The sequence below is a fragment of the Blennius ocellaris genome (assembly GCF_963422515.1).
Source record: "Blennius ocellaris genome assembly, chromosome: 21".
NCBI classification, from domain to species: Eukaryota; Metazoa; Chordata; class Actinopteri; order Blenniiformes; family Blenniidae; genus Blennius; species Blennius ocellaris.
Window position 1 is genome coordinate 8,504,240 of NC_137670.1, and position 15,813 is coordinate 8,520,052.

Sequence of the window (15,813 nt, forward strand, 5' to 3'; positions counted from 1 at the left end):
AACATAGCTCCCAAGGTGGGACTTTCTGAAAATGCTCTGGAAATGGTCTTTTCTGAAACAGGCATGTCATGACTCCCAGTCCATATTCTCCTGGGACTTACTAGTTTTAGTGTTGAGTCTCTCTCAATAGTAACCCAACTTCGTTGTCTGTCCATACAAACATTTGTGTACTCGCCGTTATTTTTGTCTACAGCATTTTCAATATTTCTTCCGTTTCCATATAAACGGACATCATTTTCCGAATGTTTACGTGTAAATATAGGAATATTAATAAAGGAAGTTCTGGGTGGATATTTTAGACCTATTGGGCTCTCTAAAAGCTTTTTGTTGTACCTGTGGAGTACATTTAGCGCAGCACAACTGCTTCTTCTACCTCAGCCCCAATCCAAGTTTTACCTGCACAAGACAATCACTTTAACTTTTACACTTCTTACAAAATAACAGGTGAACCTTTGGTTGGACTAAAAGCTAAGGAAGTCCATTTATAGACAGAATAAGCCATCAAATGGTTACTTCCATCTTTGGAGCATATTTCCAATCATTTCCTCTTTTTTGTATGAAATACAATGATAAAGGAAGGTGGGCTTTGAAAACACATATATAAGTTATTGCAAAAGTGATTGTTCCATTTCAGAAGTCCTATGGTTTACAATCACTTTCTCACCATGATAGAAATCTGTTATTGTTAGGGGATAAAGGCTTTGCGCTGTATTCTGACTTGTACAATACTGAAAAGATGAGATGCTGTCTTTCTTCACTTACCTGAAGGAAGTCTATCACATGGCGAACAATGCAGAGGCGAGAATGACCAGAGGAAGACCTTTGTGGATGTTTGATATGGAGACCACCCATCTTTATTGTCATTCCAGCCGATTCCAGCTGAAGAAAGGCAGGGAGCACTTTGGACCGGTCAGCAGTCAAAGGCAAACTCAAAAAAACACACATTTCGTAACAATTTAGATTGTTTTTGATCTCTGGGAGTAACGAGAGAACCCAAAGAACAACCAGATAAACTCTACACAGCAAGCTCAACCCAAACCAGACGGAGTAACTCGAACTCCACTGTGTGGCTTTGACAAGGAACACGTCACTGGAACTATGTCTGTTGGAGAAGGTATAAGACTTGGAAGTCTATAGAGCTACCAATTGTAATCATCCTTGTTCATACTGTTAAAATGTAGAATTTTTTTGTTTAGCTTATTTTCTTTTTGAAAAGGTGTTTCATTGTGTGTACTTTAATGTCTTCAAAGATACATATTGTCAGAAATTCTCCAAGAAAGATCTTTGTTTAGTCCTTGAGGATTAAAGATGAAGCCATTATGTAAAACATGTACAGGAATAATAATCCCAGTTATGATGAGGCGGAGGTGTGGCTTCGAGACCTGGAGACAATGCCACCGAACCTGTTGGGAAGGCATACGGGCCCAAAGACATCTTTTTTTTTTAAGGTTGAGAAAGAAAAGAGAACATAGGCAGATTATAATTGTGCTATATTATCCGATTTTCCCACTTTAAAAAATGTAGCCTGAAATGATCCCTACAACAACATATGCCCAGTGAATAGATTAAGATCCAAAGGCACTTATGGTTCAATCCAGCCCCAATCAGTGACACAAATCAAGCATGAGGATTGACACAGCATCTTTAAAAGTTTATCATAGACTATGCAATAAAAACCTTCAAAGAGGCCTGTTTGTATATTAATCTGATTCAAATGTGCTTAAAATGACAACCACTACCATTACCTGGGAAACAAATGTTTAGAAATTGGCTGTCAGGTCCCATGTCTGCTTCAAACGTCCCACTTGGTCTGGGTTGGCTGGTTTTCAGGAAGAAACAACATGCCTGTTATTTTATTTAGAGCAGCCAATGACACACAGGGGCGTTAAACATCAGGCCCGTGGACTAAAACCGACCGGCAAGAGGCTCCAATCTGGTCGACTAAACCACCAAGCAAACTCTAAAAATGTCAATGACACATGGAGTCTCAAAGCCTGCATGCATAATGCAACAGTTACAGCAGAAGCTTTCTTGACATTTCTTTGTATTTTGCTCTATGTTTCATTAAAATTGGCTTTATGTTGAGATTGTAGAGATTGTAGTCATTGTTTGGTTTTGTGAAAATATCTGTATTTTCATCACGTATACTTGGCACCACAACCAAAACAAACTTCAAAGTTGAACTTTTATCGGTCATTATGGCACTGTTTTACTGGTCTGGTCCACTCCAGATGAAATTGAGCCCCTGGAACAAAATGTTTTTGACTATCTGATATAAGGTAATACCCAACATAATCTAAACATTGTTTTCCTCTTTAATCATTTTTCAACATAAATTCTAACAAACCTTTTTTTTTTAAATTGTACTTACCAAAGGTGTTGATGACTTTCTTACTATTAGGCTTTCTTACTGTTTGCCAGATTTAAGATTTAACTTAACACAACGATCATCAATGTGAAACTCAGTTATCTCTTCATCTCATCAAATTGTGTAACATTTGAGTGAACTGAAGCATAGAAATAACATTTCTTCCTTCAAACAATGAAATCACCACAATCTAATGTGTGTGCTTAAAAATCCAAGCTCAGTTTAATGACTCATTTTTTTATATATATATATTTATATATTTATATATTATTCCTACAAATACATGGTTTTCAGCACTTTGAAAAACGTTCACTTTTCTCAGTAAACCAAGAAAGCTAGAAATATCCTACAGTGAAAAAGAAAGACAAAGACAAACCATTTTTGACACAAAAAAAAGTCACAAAAGAGACATGAAAATAACAATTGAATGAAATTAAAAACAACATCCTGTACAAACACTACGGCCCAATAATTTAAGAAAATAGTGTCTCTAAAACGTTCATATTGCTTTTTGCCTCCCACCGACCAGGTCCACCCAGTGCAAGCACCAGTTCCGGTGGTAGCCACAGAGGGCGCCAAATCCCAGGTGCTGATGTTCCCTCCATATGTGTCGGGGGCGGGGAGGCTCGAACCGTAGCCAGTGTCGTGTGGCCGTTGGTGGAAGAAAAATGTTTGTGGGATCACTTCTTCTCTGGTAATTTTGGCAGTAACAATACAAAGACGAGAGATGGTCACACTACTACAGTACTGCACTCCTCATGGAACCAAGGATGTTTTCACTGTTTGTTGTAGTTTTACCATTATTACTTTCTACAGCATTATTACTAGAACTATCACCATCACAGATACACAGAGTGCATCGTGTGTGTGTGTGTGTGTGTGTGTGTGTGTGTGTGTGTGTGTGTGTGTGTGTGTGTGTGTGTGTGTAGGTGTGTGGACGGTTTGTCTAGCTGTTTATGTATGTGTTTGTTTGTGTGTGGGGGGGTTGTGTCCGTCAAGGGTCAGTGTTCAGTGCTCAGAGCTCGTCTTCTCAAAGGAAAAACTGGGAAGAGTCAATAACTTAGGGTTGGCGCCGGAGTTAGGAGAGCCTCCTTCCTGCCCCAATCCCTCACCAACTCCCAGGTCGAATGAGTCCTTGGAGTCACTGGAGGGCGCCCTCCTCCTCAGGCAGGTGTCTCTGCTGGGCAGAGGAGGGGGCATCCCCAATCCTGCCAGCCCCATCCCTCCGAGCCCGCCCAGGCTCGGGTAGAGGCCGGACTGTGGCTCCGTCCCGTCGGGCGGATCCACTGATATGCAGGGCGGGCTCATCTTCTTCTTGCGTCGGGGCGAGGGCAGCGAGGTCTGGGTGGGGATCTGGCCGGAGATCTGCAGGCTGTCGGCCCGGGACACGAATCCAGAGGAGGTGGAGGCGGTGCTGCGCTGGGGGCTGGAGTCCGTTGAGGGGCACACCTCCACGGAGTGGCGCCGTGGGTCGTCCAGCCAGGAGTAAGGGCGGGGACGAGGCAGGAGGGTACTGCGCCCCTGCGTTTCAGCGCTGTGGAACCTCTTCAGCTGCCTCGCGCACGGACTCCGGCTCTCGGGGCAGCCCGCGTAGCTACCGTAGCCCCCATTGCCGCCGCTGCTGCTGCTGTCCTCCGTCGTGATGTCGTCGCTGCCCACCAACCCGGCCCGTGTGATGAGGGACACCTCTCGGTCCTCGCAAGCCTCCTCCTGCTGGTGTGACCTAGCTGGTAATGGCGGAGGGGGCTCGGAGGGGGAGATGAGGCAGTGATGGTCGTGGTGCTGGGTGTGCACGCTGCCGGGGCGCGGGGAGGGTTTCGGGGAGGCGCCGGGTGTGGCGGGGACCAGGCAGAGCGCGGGCTGCTGATGACGGTGGAGGTGGAGGTGGTGGGGGTGATGATGCTGGGAGCTGGAGGGGGAGGGGGAGGCGGAGGAGGAGGAGGAAGAGGAGGAGGTGGGGGACGGAGGGAGGCCCAGAGAGGCCACATTCACAAGTCCTTCAGTGCTCTCCGCTCCGTCCGAACAGAGGGCCTCCTGAGAATCAGTAGACACTGCAGCCTGGAGAAGGGGAGGAGCGGGGGACAGAGGTAGATGAGCAATGGGGAGGAAGGGGAAGGCCGGGGAATCAGAGAAGATGAAAAGGGAGGAGACTAGTTAGTGTGAGGTGATGACGATGAGACGTAGCAGTTTGAGTCAAAGTTCACAGTGGAGCCAGCAAGTTCTCACAGTCGTCTCAATGCGGAGTTGAACTCGGAGCTACTTTCTGAAAACTAAAAGGTAATTCCGGGGCATGCTCAGTATTCAAAACTAAAGTTTGACAGGGAGGGGCTGGGTAATCAACGCCTGCAAGCTCCTTTCAATAAAACAGAGATGGCATTATAAATTCAATTTGGACTAAAATTATTATTGGGCCACAAGCAGATTGATGTTCTCGCAGCATTTGATGTTCTCACATCCGTCAGCTGAAGGGCAAAAGAAAAATAAGATAATGCGAGTCAGTGGGGTTGTCTGAGGTACTGAGAGCTCCCTTTTTTGAGAGAGAGAGTCGGACATATAGTGCAGAGGACTGGGTCAGCTGTATGAACTGATTTTAGCTTCCTTTAAATAAGGCCCACTTCGAAAAATCAGAAAATCAATACCGACCTAAGATGGTCCTCTACAACGGGGAGACACCAAAACAGTCGGGTTGCTCTCTTCAAAGCCGTCAAACTGCAGACCCCTCTGACAAAATCTGTAATTTGACGTGGCAGCACAGAGGAACTGCTGGTCGACCGCTGCTCAATCCGTTTGTTTGCTTTATCGTGTGACTTTGGTGAAGTGACATCAAAGTCAACGGAGCGCGGGAGTTTGGAAAAGAGCAAATACGACAATGCAGCTCTTCACCTGTGACAAAACCGATTGGAGGCAGTGTTCTAAATAAAGCTTCCCCTTAAACTGTTATTGATTCGGTTTTAAAGAGGGCCTTCGGTGGATATAATGCTGACCCACTCCACAACAGTTTCGCTTTTGTGGCTCTCTACATATTCATGCATCTGAATAGATTTCTTTTTTCTTCTTTTAACTTGTTTGGTTAAAAGCTTGTAACTTGTAGTTAGTTACATGTTTTTGAAGTAGTTTTACCATAAAGTTTTTGAGATTTTTTATTAATTTCTTATTTTTTTTCCTATTATTTATTATGAATTGTTAATGAAATTTGTTTTCTTAATAGAATTTGCGTCAAAATGCATATTTCAAAACAAATTTCTGTAAAAATGTCTGGGAATTCAAAACCACAATTGAAAAAAACAACAACAGACAACAACTAATTTGACTTATTGCAGATTTCTGGTTGTAGGTTGCTTAATACTATTACTTTCTCATTGAGTAGTTTCATGTTACATCATCATCTCATTGTATTTCCAAGAGACAAGGGGCATAAAAAGGGAAATTCTCAGCTGATCGACTTCTGGCTGACACAGTAAACTCGGAGTCAGACCACATGACCCTCGGAGCGTCCCCCCCCCCGGAACAGACCAGCGTACAGGGTGTGAGGCCAACAGGCCGAGGGGGAACCATACATGAAGCCACTGTAGGAGAGGAAGGTGTTAGTAAGCACAGTGATCTCTAAGATGAGCACTTTTTCTCATCCCTCACATGAACTCTTTGAGCATTTAGCTGTGTTGGAATCAGGTGTCTGTCGGAATAAGATGTCCAATCGAGGGAGATGAGGAAACGAGGGGGTCATGCATGGTAGAGTTTTGGAGCTTAGAGTGGTGTTTGGATTTATGAGTGAATACTGAGGAGGCAGCCTGGTCGGTGTGACCACAGAGCCCCCTGGTGGCGAGAGACATCCCCAGGCAGTCAGGCAGGCCGGAGGCCAATCACCAGCCACAGCGATTCAACAAGCAGGTAAGAAACCTCAGGAGTGCACACCAGATGGAAGGATACAAAAAAATAACCACCCTGTAGGAGTATCCTGTCTTTGTTATTAAGCAAAACTGACTCAAGTACCTGAAGCACTGTCAGCAGGTTCGCACCGCCTCAGCAAAAAGGTCTCTGGTGCACAAGACAGCATGAGTAGAAAAAAATTGCCAAAATATTAACAATCCCCTGAGTTAAATAGGTTGTTGTATTTATAGATATTGAGTGCAATGCACTGTGGGTAATTGGTGCATTACAGCTACGTACAGCTTTCCATCAGTAGGTAAAAAGTTGGATCGTTAAGAGACTGTCTGTGGCTGATGGTTAGCTGGAGATGGGTGAATGAAGGAAAGATGAAGGAAGTTTGTGTGTGTGTGTGTGTGTGTGTCAGTTTGAAGATGATCACGGAGTCCAGTGGTATCGGGGTGGCTGGTGAGCACTGGTTTCAGAAACAGGAGTGTCTGTGTTTGAGCAGGAGCTCGGGATCGGGCGGCTTTTGGGTGACAAATGTTGTTGCAGCATCGATCAAATCAATGGTAAAGGCAGGAAGAGATGAAGAGAGAAAAGAGGGAGGAGAGCGAAACGGTTTAGGAAGTGCGAGACAAAACACTTCCAACCAATGGTTATGTAAATTCATTATGTAAGTTCAACACTTCTCTTTGGGGGGGAAAAAGGAAAGTGTCACTGCGTTAAAGAGAAATTGTTTCCGGTTGCAAACAGGTGAGGGTAAAAGAAAACCATAGATTGCCTGTAATATTTGTTCAACTCACGGACCTTGATTGGTCCCATTCACATGACAACATTTTTTGTTGCGTTTTGGATGTTCATTCACACAACGGTGCTTGCAGCCACTGAAAATGCAACTTTTAGAAAACGCTACGACTGCATATGACAGCCGTGTATTCACCATTGTTATTGTTTATTTACAGGTTATTGTCCTCTGCACGCATGTGTGCACATGGTTTCATTACAAGAACCAAAAACTGGCCTGGTGTTAAATTCATCGTTTTCAATGTTTATCTTATTTCCGTGTAAACTGATGATGTTTTCAAAACGTTGCCATGTAAACGATGCATTTTCACTTGAAACGTCACGTAAGCAGGGCTTTAGTGGAAAAGAGGCTGTGGAAAACTGCTCAGTGACGGTAGTGTCTGTGATTTTTATTTATGAATTAAACAAAAATCTTCAACAGGCTTAAAAACAATTTGTTGATGTTTCTCTGGCTTTCTCACAGAGTGTCTTATTATTTCTAACATGAGTCACCCACACTAATGTGTCAAAAGTGCTTAATTTGTGCTTCTTACCAAAGTAATAGTAATGGTATTCAGCTGCACCACAACAAGCAAATTTGCATCATTAACTTGACTAGAATTATTTATATATATTGCACTGGATGTCTTTTTTGCTGTTATCAAAACTGCTGCCCACTCATGACCAAGACTTAACTCAATGAGACATGAGTGGGGTGGAATGCAAACTACAACCTGAAAAACTCTCTAATGAGCGAACAAATAGCATGATCACATCTGTCAAGGCAGAATTTATGGCAGCTGTTGTGCGGATCACTTCAAACAGGACATGTGTACCTATTTTATTGGCGGAGGAGTGTAAAACACTCTGCCTGGTGGGGATGACCCTGTAATCATTCTAAATCTAATGTAAGACACATCATAAATTGTCATTTATCTTGGTTAACTCAAGCAGTTGCTCCTATTATATGCAATGAATGCTCTAATATTAAGATTCATAAGTAAGTGAAAAGGCAGCTTGTGGATCCTATAAAAAACAAAAATTCAACTTGAGGCGCCACCTGGTGGATAAAGCCTGTGCATTCAGTTCAGTGACATCTTCATAAACAATAGCTGATCAAAGCTTTTTATACACTTTTTAGGACAATAATACCAACCTCCACCCCCACAGAGTGTAATTCAAAGATATTTCAATAATTTAAGGTGATTGTAAAAATAAAGAATGATATGCTTACACATGATAGAAAAGAAGCTTGTATATGAATTTCTCACTGGCTTTCTGTGCAAGACTCACTACATGCTATTGAGCTATTCAGTCCGACTAAACAATGCTGTATTAACTGGAAAAAAAGAGTATTTTGTTATTAATACTAAAAAGCAATGAGCTTATTTTGTTTTTTGAAGATGTGAAATACACTGTTGAAACAAGCGGAAGGAAAACAGGACAAACTATACCAAATAATGTTTAACAAAATAATGTAGCAATTTTTATATGACTCTCATCAATTTACAAATAAAACTTAAGAAGAAACAACAAGATGGCTATTAGTGGTGGCAATACTGTGCTTGAAAGGACATGAGGAGTCCTTTCAAAGATCAGCATAGCATTTGCCACAAACAAAAAAACATTTCGCCCTCGTTTACGGAGACGGCGTCAGAGCGTTTTAAAAAATCTGAGTCTTCGAGCACCGTTATTGTGTAAACGGACACCAAAAACACTCTCAAACTTTTCAGTTTTCACTTGAAAACGTGAACGTGTGCCTCAGTTCCATGGGAAAAAGGACGAGAAGCATCAGTGTGGGACTGTCACCTGTCTGCGGAGCGTGCGGCTGAACGTGTGCGTGCGTCTCGGTGGCGGCTGCCGAGGTATGCTCTCTGAGTCTGAGTGGCTGTGGGGACTGATGGGTCTGAAGAGGTCTGTGGGGACGGTCAGCTGCTGGGTGAGCTCCTCAGGCTGCGAGCGCACCGAGCTGCTGGAGCCTGAGAAAAGACGAGGAAAACAGAGACGCAACAGAGTTGTTAAACCTCCAACAAACAGAGAGACTGATTGAAATCAGAAGCCTGTTTACTGCTGCTGATGCTTCAGCTCCTCTTACATGACTCTAGAAAAGTTTGAGGCCTCAGGAAACCAGGTTATAAAAGTGAAGTGTGACATGTTATTGTATACTTGTTATTCTTTTATGGGTGTTGTTCCTCTGTCGGATTACAGATGGCAGGTTGCTCCTATTAACACCTGGGTTCTTTTAGTTGAAGGTAAGTTGAAATATGAAATCCGGTAACATGAAACTTCAAGAAGAACACGGATTGCTTTAATGCTGAACCGATGTTGCAATAATGTATTTGTCTCGTTGTATTACATAGAATAATTTACTTTTTTAATATTTTTTTTCCACATGATCCCTTCCTGTATGTTGTTGCTTGTTTGGGTTGTATGTACATCTGCAGTGTTGAACACGTTAACAGACAATGGTTTTCAGAAGTGTCATCGAGTCCATGTTGTTACATGAGTGACAAAAACATACAAACGTTCAAATATTTGGGTGTTTGCGTCCGGATTATTTGTTTTTCAAATCTTAAAACCTCTTTGACAATTAAACCAGTTATTTGTCATCAATCTGTCCATCTTCTATACTTCTTCTTGATTCAATTCATAGTTGTGAGGTGCTTCAATTGATCTCATTTAAGAATGGGTACACCCTGAGATGATTTCCAGTCCATGACAAGGCACCACCTTTTGTATTATGTTGAGAATATTGAGAATACTCATCTTTATGGTACAAGTATAAATATAAATGCTACAACATGAATGCTAAAGTCCATTTTTTTGTTTGGACTTGTGACTTCTTAACCCCTGAGAGTTACATGACTACATTTAAATAAAAAGATCTTCACAGTTCCTGCTCTGACATTAGCAGTTTGGGATTGTAACAGAAGATAGGTATTAAAAACCAAATGTCCGTTGTTACCTGACGGGGCCCTGTGGGTACCAAGTATGTGCTGGGGCCCCTGTGACTGTGCTAAAAGCTGAGTTGGAGCCGCACACATGGGGCCGAATGGCTGCGGCGGAAGAAACATGTAGCTGTCGTTGGGTAGGGAGTGCGTGCGTCCCACTGCGGGCTTCCTGACGGTCAGCAGGTTGACCTCCAGTGGCTCCTCGGGGCCGAGCTGCTCTGGCTGCAGGTTGAGGTGGTGGGAGGAAGAGAGGAGCGTGAGGGTCCCATTGGAACAGTAAGGTCCTGGGCCGATGTTTTAAAAACACAGTCACTGTCACACTCTATCTGACACACATCTCTCAAACGTGAACAAAGAGGCAGTGATCATCAGCATACATAGACGGGATCTTTGCACGTTGACTGGTACAGAGCTGCCACAGATCACGGAAAGCTGTCCAATTCCCCCCCCCCCCCCCCCCCCCCCCCAATTTTTTTATTGTAACCCTGCCCCCTCCCACAATCTTGAAACTTGCTCCGTGATTGTGTATCAGTGAGGACAGTGTCCTGCAGCTGGACCCCGCCCACTACAAAACCACTCATCACCGAGCTGCTAGAGCTCTTAAACACACTTCAACAACCAACCTCCAAACACATCACATATCTGAGTCGAGCCAAAACTACGACACACTGGAGGACGGACTGGACACAGAGGAAGACTTGACAGGAAAGGACTGTCAAAAAGAGACGCGGACCCACGTGTAAAGCACAAAGGTAAAACAACAGAAAACTTAAGAGAAAGAAGAAGGAGAAAGAAGTACAGGAAGAGAGTAGTAAAAAAAGGGGAGAAGACTGCAAACTGGCAGGCGAGGAGGCGCACTACTCTACTGGACTGGACTGGAAAGTTACACACACCAGGCTGGAAAGGTGGAATGAGAAGAAAAATTGGGTGGACACATAGTTAGATTCACCAGGGCCTTTTAAAGCCACTTGCACACCTCTGCCTCTTCACTCCATGTCTTTCAGTTCTTTCAAGCACAAAGCTTTTTGTTGGCCTCCATGCAAAGAAATCACCGATCCAACCGGCTAGAAGTTGTTTCAAATCCCGAGGTAACATTGACTCCTTTTGATGAGGATTCTTACAAGCAGTAATGAGCCAAACTGGTGGTTAATCATCGTATGACAAGAAGTTGACGTTCAATTTATTTTCACATTGACGTCAGAGCCTCATTGACGTAGGAGGCTCATTGTCATATAGATTAAAAGTCACAGTGCGCGATGACAAAGAACACCAAAGTCTTGAGTCATTGATTTCCTTGTTGCAAGTAAAAAATATCTTTGACATTCATATTGCATCACTGTGTACATGCTCGGATCACTCAAACCAACTGGTTAACTTAGTTTTCTCAAGAGAAGACAGATCAATGAGACACACATTTGAGTCAAGTAAATATTCACTTAAATCAAGTATACTTTGAGGGGACGAGTTCACAGTTCACTGCTTTTCACTGCACATTATCACTGGGCCTACTAATAAGTCACAGTTTGAGCGTAGCAGAGGTGAAGGGGTGCCGGTGGCTTTAGAAGTGCCCAGGGAAAACGACAGTACGCACTACTGCAGGGGGGGGGGGGGGGAGGTAGAGAGATGGAGAAAGAGAAAGTGAGCAACTGTCAGTACATTGCATTCCAGGCTGCTTAGAAAGAGGGGGTTAAAATCGTCGGGGGCCGAGTCGTCTGTCAGAGCTAGGGACCAGGATTTCTCAGAGGCCAGAGACAGAGCTTCCATCTCCGCTAGAGGGATCTAGGCAGGAAGAGACAAGCGCTGGTGAGCAGAGAAAACACAAGCACTCCGTGCAGCACACAAACAAGAGGACGTTGCACAAAAACCCTGTGGTTCACAGGAAAATATATGTTGGAAACAACAAGTATAAACTGGAAGTATGGAACAAAGAAAAACACCAACAAGAATACAACATGTTGGACAACTTTTCCCGTCTCATTTACACTCTTGAATCTGCATTGATATTTAATTTTACAGTGAAAGTGTGACCACAAACACAGACACACACATAAAGTGCATACAGGCACATTATTCTAAGCAGAAGCTAGAAATGATGAGATTATCACACTCAGATTCACAGAAACAAACAAGAACACGGAAAGGACATAAGTTGAATTTTAATACTATAAGTTTAATATTTTAATACTACTTGGTTCAGTTGGTGGGGGGGGGGTTTTCTTCTAATTTTGAGGTTTTGACCTTGAGATTGAACAATAAAAGGTGCTATGAAAGTAAAACAGAACTAGAATTCAGACTGCTTTGACTTTCTTTTACTGGGCAGTCGATAATATCGAACAAATTTTAAAGTAATAGTTTTTATGTGGATCCAATCATAGCTGCTGCGCTTTTACTGATTTCAAACTGATGTTATCAGAGTTTTACTGTTCCGTGCGATTTCTGGTTAAATACCAGTTAACCATGGACATGCATGTGTAAAGCACATTCTTGTGGTTTGGTAAGCAGTCCTCCCAACTAAGGCCAAAAATGTATGTGACGACTTTTTAAGTGAAAAAGCATAATTTTTCCGTTTTTGTTTCAGAAAAGGTTTCGCTGTGACACTTAACATTTTTGAAAACACATTTACATTTACACAGAAACAGCAGAAATGCTAAAAAAAATTATGCAGTTTTCATGTTGGGCCATTAGTGGGACATCGTTGTGATTGTCCATTTGCGCTTGTTCAGAAGACCTATTAAGTACAACCATGGTGCGCATGTACAGCAGCAGTATTTCAGAAAAGTTGCTTATTGGAGTGTTTTCAAAAAGTTGTGTTTCCCCCCATTTCTATGGAGACAGAGCATTTCAAAAGGTTCAAAAACTTTCCAAAATGTGCATATTTAGTGGCTCCAGCATTATTGTTGTGTAAACTGACCCCAAAATGCAATTAAAGTTTTCTGTTTTCACTTGTAAATGGGGCCATAATTAGGCATAGCATAAGGTGATACTATGGTGACAATAAATCCACTCTGTGGATGTGCGACTACATTCAGATTATTTTGTATTTTTTCGTGCTCCCAGCCATGTCTACCTGCTGCATCTAGATCTTTGTATAAACAGGGCCTAAATTAAAACAACAAATACAACTACGGCAATATAGCTTTAAACCATGTAATGTGTTATTGAAGAAGGTTTACTATTAGCATAAGTGTTATCATGGCGTCAGAGTCTTGCTGTAATCTTGAAGTTTGTTTTTTTAAGCTGTTTTGCTGGTACACATTCAGCCTAGCAGTGGTATAAAAGGGGAAACTCATCCTGACATCCGAGTGCATTAAAATACAGGGATTAAAACCCCTTTGACATTATTTCTGCTAATGCATGAGAATAAGAGAGGTGGCCCATGGTGTCTGCCACTGACATCTCCAGCACATTTAAAGCTTTTAGAAGATGTTTTCTTTTTTTTTTGCAATGCTAATGTAATTGTGCAAACTTTTCCTTCCGCTGCAATTATCCAGTGATTCAGAGATCTATAGCTTAATAGATTTAGCTGTTCCCTCCAGCAGACTCATGTGCAGAGGCGTGATGTGCATGCTTCAGGAACGCTTTAGGTGGATTATCACTCTTCTGGGGGTGCCAGGCAGAGTACGTAATCATCCAATACATGAACACACGGATGTACCACACGCCCACGTACAGACACACAAACACTGACAGCGATTTGTGCAGGGGGAATGGAGCGAAACTCTAAACAGTGTCTGCTTAATCAGACTAACAAAACAAACCTGCAGAGCATGAATGAGTTTAAATGAATGAAAGAGGTGGGATGCGATTTACTGCACTGGGGTGTGCTGCAGTGCTGGTTAAAAGGTGAAAAATGTTCAATGTGGGGGGGAATGCCAATATAGAAATGGCCATGGCTGTAGGGCTGCTCTATATTTATTTGCTGCACATCACACCCGCATGCCTTTAGATGTAATTAAAAAGCTTTGCAGACATTTTGTTCGCAATGCAGGCCTGAAATTACATGTGCCGATTCAAACTCTTTTGCCATTCAAATAGCTTGTAACATCATTCTACTGTTGAAGCGGTCTTCTTTCTACCTACACCTACTTCAGTGATTATTTCCACAATCTATAATCAGGTAGTACAATTTTGGTCAAAATTCTTTTCCTGTCCTATTAAAATGCAGGTTAACTGAGTTATATCCATTATAAATGCCAAAGTGGGTGACCTGAGCCTTTCAAAAACCTGCTGGGACATAGAAAAGAATAACAATTATTCCTTGTTTGGAAAAGGTTGTTATTGCAGCCCTACATGATAAAAACCACTGGGAGGCATGAAATGGAAGTGAACCAACAGCAGGTGTTTCTGCAGATTATTGACCTTCTTGTCGGTGCTTGTGCTTGCTGGGCTTGGGGGGCAGCGCGTAGTAGTGGCAGATAGAGCCGGACAGGTTGTCCATCAAACTCAACTCCCCCTCCATTGAACCCTGGATGACCAGGGACACCGAGTCAAACAGAGCTCTTCGCTGACAAACTTGGATGATTTGGAGAAAAAAAGATAAAGAAAGAGATGGGAAGAGCAAAATAAAAAAGGGGGCGGGGGTGGGAGGCAAGGACAAAGGAAAAGGACAGGAAAAAGTTAAAACAAAGAGACAAAAAGATGTGGAAAGGATGAATCAGAAAAGAAAGAAGGGGGGGAAAAACACAGTCGATAAGGTAGACCCAAACAGATATGCGTTACAGATCCAAATTAATCGACCATTCAACTCCAAAGCTCAAAATTTGTTTCCGTTTTTGCCCACAAGGGGGCACTACAGCACTTCAGCACATCCATGTAGTTGGTGAAGAGCTTGGTTTGAACGTCCCATGTTTTTTGAAAGACGGATAACATTTTAGCGGGGAAAAGGAACGATAGGGAGACCTCTATTTCCTATCCCCCGAAAGTTCCCCGCCGTCTGGAAATAGCTGTCTGAGTGAACAACAAGACCCCGCTGTCCAGCTTTCCCATGGCACTGTGACCTGTCTATGACTGGCATGTCCTCTACAGGGACCAGCCACGCACACAGATGCACACACATAGATACACACACAAGCACAGGGCCACAAATGCATACCGACTGTAAACCATCCTAATGTGGGTCAGTATGGGTCTCAGAGGATAAAGAATTACCATAAAGTATTTTTGAAGGGATAGATTTTCTGTATCATGACCTGGAAGTTTATATAATGATACTACTTACAAACCTTCCTAACTTAAATGCAACCACATATACAGTATATATACTGCATTTATGCCAGACTGTCTTGTGAATACAGCCTAATATAGTCATGTCTGGGTTAGTTTATTTACATATGGACTGCAGTTATTATAGAGGGACAGTGCAGGAAGGAAGAAATCTATTATTTTGGATATCATCTGGTGCGCTCCGCAATCCTCAGCATGAACTGGAGAGCTAAGTAATAGCTTAGACTGGAGTCTGGACTAATGACTAGAGACATCGGGGTCATCCGAGTGGCATCACAGCTTGACCCCTTGCCAGACAGGACCTTGGAACATCTGTCATGTCATCCAGGAGGCCACTCGGACCCCCGAGAGTTTAACAATCTGACCTAGACATTAACCTGTTGTTCTGTGCAGTAATATGAATGTGAACCTCACAACAATGTGATTATGGTCTTTCTCAGGGACTATTAAGTCATATATATGGTACGTGAAGTGATTGGAAGTATCAAGAGGTCAGTAAAATCCCTCAGTCCTACCATTATTCACAAACACAAACAGCTTAGTGACAAAACTTTGGCTAGAAATAAAAACTCACTAACAGAAATCCCCTTCTGACATGAAACCCACACACATGCCGTAGAA

The 15,813-nt window shown here is 42.8% G+C and overlaps 1 protein-coding gene across 1 annotated transcript in view; it reads right to left on the reverse strand.

Moving 5' to 3' along the window:
• Positions 1-2,578: 2,578 nt before the first annotated feature.
• Positions 2,579-15,813, reverse strand: part of cacna1g (calcium channel, voltage-dependent, T type, alpha 1G subunit) — a 107,508-nt gene continuing 94,273 nt past the window's right edge. Inside the window, exons 28-30 of the mRNA XM_080517362.1 lie at positions 9,984-10,191; positions 8,828-8,997; positions 2,579-4,426 (exon numbers count right to left, since the gene is read on the reverse strand). Coding sequence (XP_080373488.1) covers positions 3,377-4,426; positions 8,828-8,997; positions 9,984-10,191 — 1,428 coding nt within the window. The 3' untranslated portion in view covers positions 2,579-3,376. The remainder of the gene's footprint in view (positions 4,427-8,827; positions 8,998-9,983; positions 10,192-15,813) is intronic.